Source organism: Colias eurytheme, chromosome 24, assembly GCF_061535395.1.
Source record: "Colias eurytheme isolate Ceu_HAF_F1 chromosome 24, ilColEury1 Martin Lab GWU primary, whole genome shotgun sequence".
Taxonomy (NCBI): Eukaryota; Metazoa; Arthropoda; class Insecta; order Lepidoptera; family Pieridae; genus Colias; species Colias eurytheme.
Genome location: NC_143003.1, coordinates 630,987 through 643,165, shown reverse-complemented (window position 1 = coordinate 643,165; position 12,179 = coordinate 630,987). Strand labels below are relative to the sequence as shown.

The 12,179-nt window shown below is 33.7% G+C and overlaps 1 protein-coding gene across 3 annotated transcripts in view; it reads left to right on the top strand.

Annotated features, from left to right (window-relative positions):
* The first annotated feature begins 6,918 nt into the window (after positions 1-6,918).
* Shal (Potassium voltage-gated channel protein Shal) overlaps positions 6,919-12,179 on the top strand; it is a 65,383-nt gene continuing 60,122 nt past the window's right edge. For all 3 annotated transcript variants that reach the window (XM_090115982.1, XM_090115983.1, XM_090115980.1), the window contains exon 1: positions 6,919-8,033. In XM_090115982.1, coding sequence (XP_089972108.1) covers positions 6,919-8,033 — 1,115 coding nt within the window. The remainder of the gene's footprint in view (positions 8,034-12,179) is intronic.

The window sequence follows — 12,179 nt, the reverse complement described above, 5'->3', positions numbered from 1 at the left end:
TTAGGCAGTTTTGCTCACTTCGTGGTCATTCTTACTCGCTGACCGTGAATGTCACGGTCACCGAGTTAGGAGTAAAGACATTATTTCAATGCTTATTCGAGGGGTTAGTTAAATAATGTAAATGTTATTTGCATTTAGTTAAGTTATTTATTTTTCATGTTTACGAGGTATTTTCCGGTCGTGGAGAAGTTTTGTCTTTAATATTTTACAGTACAAGTGTACCAAAGAAATTTATGTGCAATTTCTTTAAATATAAGTTTATAACGAGGTTTGCAATTTTAGTCACATTTGAGAGTTGTTGATGTAGTCGATTTTCTTTATGCAAAGATATAAAAGTATAAAACTGTAGTTACCGAAGGAAATAAAAATGTAAGAAGACTTTATGCTAGCTTAGTATCGTTGGATGAGTATTCGGACAGTCTATATTTGGTAAACGAATTTCAGACTAAGAACCTGGAAACCGACTACATCAGAAGAATATCAATTTTAACAGTCATTACATTTAAGCAAAAGTATTTATTTATTGAACTAAGAACATTATTTATCTTTTTAAAATTTGTATTATTGTAATATCTCTTATTTATATTGATTATATTTTAATATTTTTACTCTCACATGTACATAACCACTGGTTTTAAATGGTTTATTTTATCAAATTATTTCAGTTTTGATTCGAAGGCGCACAAGGCATTAAATATACTAAATCTGCAGAATTATTAACGTATTCATAAAAGTATAGTGGTCTCGCTCTGGTTAATGTGACTAGTGAAACAGTAGAGTGAGATAGCATTATCAAATTGAAAGTACAATCACATGGAAAATAAAGTTTAATAAAGAGTATATTGAGGTAGACAGGACTCTATAACATTTATAACAACTTTATTTGTACCTTCTATTAAGCACTAAGATATTCTGCACTTGCTTTTTACTTTAAACTGATTTTTAAATGACATGTTATTTTACTTTATGGTCAATAACTTAAATATATACTCTATATTAATCGATATTCAACTCGTAAAAAAAAGAAAAAAGAAACTATTTTCTTTATGAAAAGTTCAGAGACACGGTAACCAAAACTTCTGTTATTAGAAATGAAGTGGTAATACACGATCAGATATTTTATAATTAAACTAGTGGTCCGCCCCGGCTTCGCCCGTGGTACCTACATGTTTAAACTATCCTATCTCTCAAGTTGGATTGAACTGCACATGGTGTGCGAATTTTATTATAATCGGTTAAGTGGTTTAGGAGTCCATTGAGGACAAACATTGTGACACGAGATTTATATATATTAAAGATTAATTAGCTCTACATTTTGTACTTTGTTGAATTCAATTTCAGATGCTTAGCTATTAAGCTTTTATAAATCCTTGGATTGTGACTGTTTTGTCGTCAGTAACCGTCCCTGCCAATTTCATTGTCTCGTTCATGTTAAAGTTTCTTCTAACAATAATAATATTAATATCGAATAATCATCCATAGTGGAATTTTATACGGTAAAATGTCATCACATCCGACATCTATCTTTCGTCAAAATAGGTATCAGAATATATTATCAAGGAAAACTCCCCCGTTTAAAACTATTTTATTGTACCTATACATAATTCAATTCTTGCTAACATAACTTTTACAATATTTTTGGTAAAACATTAATTTACCACTTCATTTCTAATAATATACCAACAAAATAGTAAAATTAATAATTGTGTCATGTCACTTTCCGTTTTCTATTACTGCTGAATCAGTTATTAACCTATGTGCAATTAATTTCTAGATTGTATGAACCTTTAAAATATCCATTTCTAATATTAGGAATGATAATTTGGCCAGTAGCAATATTGTTTTATTGATTAACTTGATTGAGGTGTACCGTGTCTCTAACAGAAAATTAATTAGTTTATGATTGAGCCATAAATAACCCTTGTATGGGGGAGATTGTATCAAGACGTGGAAATTGTGAAATTAACAACACGTACGGCAAATGTTTGCATTGTTTTTGAACTCTCCATATTATTAAAAATGCATTCTTTTATACAATAATGTTTAACATATTTACAAAAAAATACTTTTCTGTGCAATGAATGATGCTGTTTTTAATTTAATAACCTAAATGTTCGACGAAGGCTTAGAGTAACGCTTAGAGAAATTGTTAATTTTGAAGTTGAAAGTATTGAATGAAAAATTGCAGAGTGCGCTTTTCTTTCCGACTGTACATAGTACGTAAATATCGATGTAAGAATAAATGTACATTTTATAAAGTGATTTGATTTTTTATTTCACCCTGTTTTTAGTTCGTTTTAAGAAAGTAAAACCAGCACAGTTAGTTTCTAGCCAGTTAGTTATTTTTAAAGGTTTTTTTTTGTTTTCGTTAAAATTAACTAAACTGCAGCAGAAAACATTTTTTAACAGATCATATAATATTTTTTTAATGTTATTATTTTAATATTATCTATTATTCACATTCATTGAATATCTTTAATTTCTGAAAAAAATATTATCGTTACCCGCACTCGTATTACAATTTACAGTGCTTGTAAGATAATTCACCGATTTTAATTAAACCTACTATATGTATAACTATAATAATATTCTAAAGCTGAAGAGTTTGTTTGTTTGTTTGAACGCGCTTATCTCAGGAACTACTGGTCCGATTTGAAATTCTTTCGGTGTTAGATAGCCCATTTATCGAGGAAGGCTATATAGGCTATATTATATTATAATATTATCAACACGCTAACTGCTAAGACCAACAGGAGCGGAGCAATGCGGGTGAAACTGCGAACCACAGCTAGTGTAGGTATATAGAATAAAGGTAGTTCTGAGAAAAAGTCGTCAACTTTACATTTAATAATGAACAATTATTTACAAAAATTACTTACTAGCGATAAGGCCGCCCTTTCTTGTCTTTGTTTTATGTACATAATATTTATTTTCGAAGCAATAAAGCATTTTCATTCATTCATTCAAAAATAATAATGAATAATTTTTTCTCAGTTAAGTTATTTTCCATAGTTATTATTTTTCTGGTAACTTTTCCCTTTGTGCATTTGTGCATTAAGCGTGAACAGCCGGACAGATTTAGATAATTCTTATTTTTATGCGTTCGTTGATGTCAAGAGAAGGATATTATGAAAGAAAAACTCACGAAATTTGCGCCGAAAAATAAGAAAATGCTAAAATATAAACTTCACGGGTTGGACAATTTGCGCGAAGACAGGGCACAAGACTAGTCTCTGGATTCAGCTAGACAAGAAGCGCCATCTAGTTTCAAAAGTATTTATTTTATGTGTCAAGTTCCTCGACTAATATCTCTTATTTCATAATGGTCCGGGAGCCAGCAGCAGATTTTATGACCAAGTTCCTCTCAAGCGGTAATTAGTAAAATGCATCAAAGTATAGTATTATGAAGCCTCGTGAACGTCAGCTGGAGCTCGGTTGGGGGGAAGAGCGGTTGTAGCCTCCCGTATCAGCTGACGGTTTTTCCACCAAGATACAGCCAGCTGACATATATATTTATCCACAGTTACATATAAGCTATCATCAGGTAAATTTTTGTTTGAGAGGAAATCACGGAAAATAAATTTTTCTTTAAATTTAACTTTCATGTTCGAGACACCAGCTGACGTATAATACACCATGTTGTAACCAGCTGACTATTTTTTTTCGTTGAGATATTGGGTTAGCTACAATTTGACAAATTTTTAGCTGAGAGGAAATGAATGAATGAATGTATTTTTTTTCCTATGTGCGTGGGAGGCTACAACCGCTCACCCCCCCAACAGAGCGCCAGCTGACGTTCACGAGGCTTTATAATACTATACTCTCATGCGTCTGACGAATTATCTCTTGAGAGGAAATAGTTAACCAAATTTGCACCTGGCTCCCTAACCATAAATTTTGGCAACGTAGGTAGATTAGGCGCATCATCAAGTATTTAAAACTGAAAAACTTTTAACCATAGTTAAGTTTGTATTGAATAAAGAATATAAAATTAAATGTGCATATTATAAAACAAAGTCGCTTTCTCTGTCCCTATGTATGCTTAAATCTTTTAAACTACGCAACGGTTTTTGATGCGGTTTCTTTTAATAGATAGAGTGATTCAAGAGGAAGCTTTTAGTATATAATTTATTAGGTTTTTAACAAAGCGGGCGAAGCCGCGGGCGTAAAGCTAGTGTTTCATAAAATACAAAATACTTGTTATATAAATTGAGGAAACATATTACAATTATTAATCTTTTTTAAAAGCCTTGTTGGTTATCTAGGTGTCAGCACGGCTATAAATGATGGTTATTGAATAGGTAATTAGTTTTTATTCGTTGCTTCTGATTTTTGATAAAGCCCCCTATGTAGAGTCACTTAAAAATCAACACTGAATAACTTATTTATGTATTTTGCTATATCATTTGTACTAAACAGAAAATTTATCATCCTAAAATATGCATAAAGAAAATAGGTATAATATTTTGGTTAAAAGATATTACATGTTGTGTGCATACGCCCTCTATCATGGCTAAGCATAAACTCTATGAAAACTGAAAAGTGCAAGAAAAAGTGAACACTTAAGAATTATATTTCTATATTATACAGGGTATAATTCGTTAAGTGTGCACAGGTGATTATTCCGTAACTATTGCAGATATCAAACAACTTTAAACTTATATCGAAAGCCCTTTACCTAATGAGTAAAATGACAATAATAACTTTTTAAAAATAACACGGGAAATATCAAAAAAAGTTACATTAAACACTCCCATACATTGAAATTTCCATACATTTTGTGTTCAAAGCAAATGTTCGAAGTGACGTTCTCGTTTTGGAATACCTACCATTGTATTCCACATCGAGCACTATTTACAGTTTCTAAATAATTTTTTATTAAGATTTGCGAAGTAATTTAAACACCAATAATTAAAAAAAAGAACCAAAATTTTTCATATTACATGTTTAGGATAGTCATACTTATCTCAATTCAAGTCATTCAAAATCAGTCAGTCATTCAAAATCAGCTCAAACAGGAAATATCCAAAATTTTTTGGATATTTCCCGTTTTATTTTTAAAAAGTAATTATAGTCATTTTACTCATTAGGTAAAGGGATTTCGATATCAGTTTAAAGTTTTTTGATATCTGCAATAGTTACGGAATAATCGCCTGTGCCTGTGCGCACTTAACGAGTACACCCTGTATAATCCATACCATGTATATTTTAGGGCTCGATTTACAATCATAAAAAATATCATTGAGCTAAATTTTAAAGACGTAAATAATTAAACTTTTACGTAGATATTTTAATATTATAAAACCTGGACTGGAAGAAATCGCTTTTAAGCGATAAGGGTCACCTTTTGTACTTTACCTCGAATCCATACAAACCGAACTAGTGATATTACATTCCAAATCTCGTATAATAAGTGTACCTTCATAGGCTCTACACTGTTTTACAAACATCATCATAATTAAATTAATATTAAAATTATATCAAATTTATACTTTATCAGCGTGGCTATAATTTTTCGATTTTCCCGCCCTAACTGAGCCCTGAAACGTCAAGCTATACAACTGACAGCGTTTAGGTAAAGCTATTAGCGATTATAACCCTTCGTTACCTTATATTATATTATCTGTGGCACCCTTGTCTAACTAATGGTTCGATGAGATTGCAGTATGGGAAGTTAAAGTTTTTGAGCAATGTACGGGATTTAACTTTTGCATGATATGGCTTAAGTTACTAATACCTAGATAATTTAATAATTTTAAAGTCTTGAGAAGCGTGGTAGTTTTAAAAATATATTATCATGAAAAGAATGGATATGAAATATATTTATCAATAAAAAACATTAAGTAATACAATTCCAATTTTAGAAAAAATAAAAGGATTCAATAATTCTAGACTGATACAAAAAATATATCTCTTTAAAAACATTCACAAATATCGGTCCAACAGTTTCCAAGCAACACCCTTCACAAACTTTCAAATGGCTGTAAATCAGAAAACTCGCAAAAATTAAACGCCCATTAAAGGTGTTAATCAATGTGTTAAACCAACGTTAGTCCAACATGCTCTCGACCTATTTCAGCAAATAAACGGGACAAGAAAACAGAGTCTCACTCAAGAATTAAGTGTACCTTCGACGTAAAGCCTTTAGTAAAGACAATGGCGCTTTTAAAAAAATATATTTTAAAGAGAAAAACATACAAAAGGTCGCTTAATCTTAAAGGTGTGTGAGGGAGATGCAAGCATAGAGACTGAGCTGTGTAAGACAGGGATGCACGGATGAAAATCAATTTATTAGACTGTGACGTCACAATACACGCATGCGCTTCCCACCCAATCCCGGGATAGAGTTGCTAGAGCTGCGGAAACTTTGCGAAATTTCCGGGAATTTTCTTTTGTAATTATTTTTCTTTATGCTAATTATTATGAAATTATATATGAAAAAGTATTAAAGTATTGCTCTACAAGATGTTCTTTTATTTCGTTTGAAAACTGACACTCTACAATTATTAAATCATAGTAGTCTGGGGCATTTTATAGTAAGTATCTAACGGTAGGTATGTTGAATTTAGAACATCGTAGAGTTACAAATATTAATTTGTATTTTTGTTTAGTATAAAGTAAAAGATTTTACTGAAAATTGTACTTTTATAACTAATTATGAGATAACTTTAATCGTATTTTAACAAAAGTAGGCACTGTTTAAACGAAGGAAATACCACTATAGTACTTTTATTAATAACGATCCACCTTTTAATGATCATCAAGCTCGGTTGAGGGTCAATATACAGTAAACCAAATGTTTGCTTATTTTTAATAATTCACTGGCAACACTGCTTGCATCTGGGCGGGCGGCCCGAAATAGCGCCACGCGGGGGGTGCGGCTCAGTAGAGCGGCGACGGTGGCGCCGACAGCACGCGATGGCGTCCGTCGCCGCATGGCTGCCGTTCGCGCGCGCCGCGGCCATCGGCTGGGTCCCCATCGCTACACACCCCTTGCCCCCGCCCCCCGTCCCCAAGGATCGACGCCGAGCTGAGGATGAGAAGCTCCTCATCAACGTCTCCGGGAGACGGTTCGAAACCTGGCGGAACACCCTCGAGAAATATCCCGACTCCCTCCTAGGTTCCTCTGAACGCGAATTCTTCTATGATGAAGACAGCCGGGAGTACTTCTTTGATAGAGACCCCGATATATTCAGGCATATACTAAATTATTATAGGACGGGTAAACTGCATTACCCAAAACACGAGTGCTTAACTGGTTATGATGAGGAGTTAGCTTTCTTCGGCATCCTCCCGGACGTTATAGGTGATTGTTGCTATGAAGACTACAGGGACAGAAAGCGAGAGAATGCCGAACGTCTCATGGACGACAAGCTCAGTGAAGCTGGCGACCAGAGTCTGCCCCAGCTCACAGACCTGCGGCAGAAGATGTGGCGGGCGTTCGAGAACCCGCACACGTCGACTGCGGCTCTAGTATTTTACTATGTTACCGGATTTTTCATTGCCGTCTCTGTAATGGCGAACGTCGTAGAGACGGTACCCTGCGGGCACAGACCTGGCCGCGCGGGGACCCTGCCCTGCGGGGAGAGATATAAAATAGTATTTTTCTGCTTAGACACAGCTTGCGTGATGATTTTCACAGCTGAATACTTACTGCGACTGTTCGCTGCGCCGGATCGTTGCAAGTTCGTTCGATCCGTCATGTCCATTATTGACGTGGTGGCTATCCTGCCATACTACATAGGGCTGGGAATAACTGACAATGATGACGTCTCCGGGGCGTTCGTAACCCTGCGGGTGTTTCGAGTGTTCCGAATTTTCAAGTTTTCAAGGCACTCCCAGGGGTTGCGGATCCTGGGCTACACGCTTAAGTCGTGTGCCAGTGAACTTGGCTTCCTTGTGTTCTCCCTGGCAATGGCTATCATCATATTCGCAACTGTGATGTTCTACGCCGAGAAGAACGAACAGGACACGAATTTCACATCCATTCCAGCTGCCTTCTGGTACACCATTGTGACAATGACCACCCTGGGGTAAGTTCTAGCTAAGTACCCTGAAAAATATAATAAGATCACATAAAATAACAATTTTGATTGATGTCTGGCATATGTAACACCACAATTTTGACACAAAAGGTTTTTACGTGCGTGTGATGAAAAACAACGGAAGTCGATCCAATTCTTAGCCATGACCTTATTCTTCTAACAATCCCAAGCTGGTAAATGTTCAGAGAAAAATGTAAATGCAGTGCCACCTGTCGCCTCCATTAAATATTAACAGCTGTCATGGCTGAAGGATTTCCCTCCATAAATTGATTCTGCTGAAAAATTAATGGCGCGCAGATTGGTTGCGTTTCAATGCGCCGTGTTATTTGGATTTGTCTTTGATATAATGTCATTGCGACTGTCATTATGATATAGTTTGTATGTGACTCATATTGTTAGCAAACGCGTTTTTGCGTGCGCGGAAACTTATTTTTATCGGATAAATAATAGCTCATAAAGAAAGTTTTTTTTAGTTTCATTTTTATTTTTTTTATATGCAAAGGAAATTTTCACGATCTTCTTAATAAAAATGCGTATCTACGCAAAACGTTGGAGTACAGAGTTATACACATACAATTATTTTATCAGTCTTTATATTGACAACTTATCTACTATGTATATAAAAATAAGTCGGGTTTTCCTTCCTGACGCTCTAACTCCAGAACGCACGGACCGATTTCCACGGTTTTGCATTCGTTGGAAAGGTCTCGGGCTCCGTCTGGTTTATAGCAAAGAATAGGTTTCTCTGGTGGCGAAACGGAGTTCGCCGGGTTTGCTAGTTATACCATAAAAAATAATAAACAAAAGATCAATGTACAGTAGAACTCCAATTATCCGAACTCCGACTATCCGAATCGCCGATTATCCGAATCACAAAAAATTGTCCAAAAAAAGTCTAAGTGCGCTATTATTCTTCCCCTAACAAGAATATGGAGAGGATGATGATGATAAAGATGCGTTGTCACTAGAGGAAATAAGAAAAATGATTGCAAAAATATTTAAAACATGTGAAAATTTCATGTTTCTTTCATTTAATTCAATAAAAAAATAGTGCAATATAAAAACGTAGCTTTTATTCTCTCCAATGGCAATATTTTTTTAAATCCGATTATCCGAATATTTGATTATCCGAATGGGTCCCGGTCCCCATTAATTCGGATAATTGGAGTTCTACTGTAGTGTATTAGATATAAGCTTCTTGTCTTCTATAACTGTGGTGTATTATAAGTGCAGTTATAATACACTACAGTAGAAGACAAGAAGCTTATATCTAATACACTACATCAAAATTGACTAAAAATACTTTACCAAACATGTCCACATACAAAATCTCTATAAAAAATGGTTTTAAAAGTCGCTAAGTCACTGTTTATATTGTATTACATATTCATGTGAACCTTTTCAATATATTTCCAACCCGGAATCTTCAATGGACCGACCTTCTTGGATAAGTAATTAGGGGTCGAAAATGATAAAACGTCTCTCTGGGACCATCAAGACTGTTTTATCTGAAAGACCTCTGAAATATACATACTTTTTCAACGATATTACAAGCATTTTATGGTTGTTGGACCGGAAATCAAACCTATATACTTAAATAAATGGAATCAAATATAGCGGACTTATCCCAAAAAAAGAAGTTTCGTCTTTATAGACTTGTTTTTATAGAGTGTATCAGTAAAAACGTGTTTTTTCAGGAAATCTAGATGAATTTAATTTTAAATATAGTATTTGCGTTGTAACTATGCCAAAATGCAAATATAAGAGCAATGAAATGGATGGATAGTTTTGTAGATACTTATGAGCGTCCATCATCATTAATATCTTGAAAAAGATCTCATATTTTCTTTTAGGATTTAACTTTTAAACGATGTTTTTAGGTCGAATATTATTATACATATCAAGGACATAATTTATGTAATATACTCACAAAATGTAACAAGAAATTAGTGAAATTACCTATAAATCATTTTAAGAGGTAGACGCGAACAGATTTTTTATTTATTAAAATGTACTGAATATATTGCAATGCTTTTGTAAGTATTATTTAATTTATGAATTGTAGAATGATAATGTGTAGCTAACTGTAAATGAAAAGAACAATGAATTTTGGACAGGATTTAAAATAGTTAGAATATTTATTTACTCAAGCGTAAAATTTATCATATTTATAATATTCTGGAAACGGAAAAACCTGTATATATCGATAAAAGCCTTTCCAAATCCCTGTCTAAAAATAAAACGATTCCCAAATAACAATTTAACGTACCTCAAATCGTTATTCTTTCAAAAGAGGTTTCTCCGTTTAGAATTAATATCTTCGTTTTTGGGTCACGTCTCAGAAGCGAGTGAGGTCTTAAATCTTTGCTGAGATTCTGTTTGAGATAAATAAAATGATGTTCCTTTGTGGTTCATGATAAGGGAGCATTCAACGTTCGAATTTAATTGTTTATAGAGCGGATTTTGTATTGTCTAATTATTTATTATAATATTCTAATGAAACACATACTTTATACTATACTAGCTGTGCCGCGCGGTTTCACCCGCGTGGCTCCGCTCCTGTTGGTCTTAGCGCGATGATGTATAGCCTATAGCCTTCCTAGATAAATGGACTATCTAACACCGAAAGAATTTTTCAAATAGAACCAGTAGTTCCCGAGATTAGCTCGTTCAAACAAACAAACTCTTCAGCTTTATAATATTAAGTATTAGATTATTAGTCTATTTAGCTATTAGATAAGCTAAATCAAACGTAGCTTGAAGGTCTGCAACGAAAATAACAAAAAGGACGATACAGATAATTTTTTTTTGCGTTTACGTTCTTTATAATATTTTAGAAAAAAATACGATGAAAATAATGCATTACATTTTCATAGTTGTTTCCTACTGTTTCACGCCATATTAAGTGAATTGATCTTAATGTTTTTTTTACAGAAATCCTACTAATATTATAAATTATGCGAAAGTTTGTGAGGATGTGTATGTGTAATTTTGTTACTCTTTCACGCTAATACTACTGAACTGATTACTATTAAATTAAGCACACATAGATGGTAACTTAGATTAACACATAGGATAGGTTTTATCCCGGAAATCCCACGGGAACAGGAACTATGCTGGTTTTTCTTTGAAAACGCGGGCGAAGCCGCGGGTGGAAAGTATATCATATTCTCGATTTGCAAAAAGGCTTTCTTTCCAAGTTAAGCCTTTTGTTTTACGTAAACCACTATAATCTTAAATGTTGTTAGTATGAATCTAATAAAAAATTCAGTTCCCTGAAGCTTGCAAAGATAAATAGAGAAACTTTTTTGTTACTTAAGTAATAAAGTTTTATCTGCCTTTGTCTGTTGTATTCGGTTCGATTCCCGATAGGGAAAAGTCCTATAACCAGTTTCATAACTTCTGGATATGTGTTAATTATTTTATCTGCCAGTATGTTAATATATTTATGTCAAAAAGCGGAAAATAAGCTATCAGTAACTCTAAATATCTACAAGTCTCCAATCTGGCTTTTTGAAGTACACAAGACTGATTACTTGATTCTGCGATTTAAAATCAATACGAAATTAAACATATCCCCAATTATTTTAAACTAAAATAGGTATAGGTATCAGTATGTTGATTGAAAAATTCTTTTTGAGTTTATTTTTCTACTAGCATTCCGCCCGCGGTTTCGCCCGCTTTGCCTAAAACATAATAAATTATATACAAAAACCATCCTCTTGAATCACTCTATCTATTAAAAAAAACCGCATCATAATCCGTCACGTTTTAAAGATTTAAGCATACATAGGGACAGAGAAAGCGATTTTATTTTACATTACTATGTGAATCCATAAAAAATATAATAAAACTAGCTTTCCGCCCGCGACTTCGCCCACGTTTTCAAAGAAAAACCTGTTCCCGTAGGATTTCCGGGATAAAACCTATCCTATGTCCTTTCTCGGGTATCAAAATATCTCTATACCAATGCAAATATATTTCATGCAAATTGGTTCAGTAGTTAAGGCGTGATTGAGTAACAGACAGACAGACAAAGTTACTTTCGCATTTATAATATTAGTATGGATATAGATAGATAGATAGATTATCGTATATCATATATTTTGTCGAAATTATTCTTAGATGTTTTGA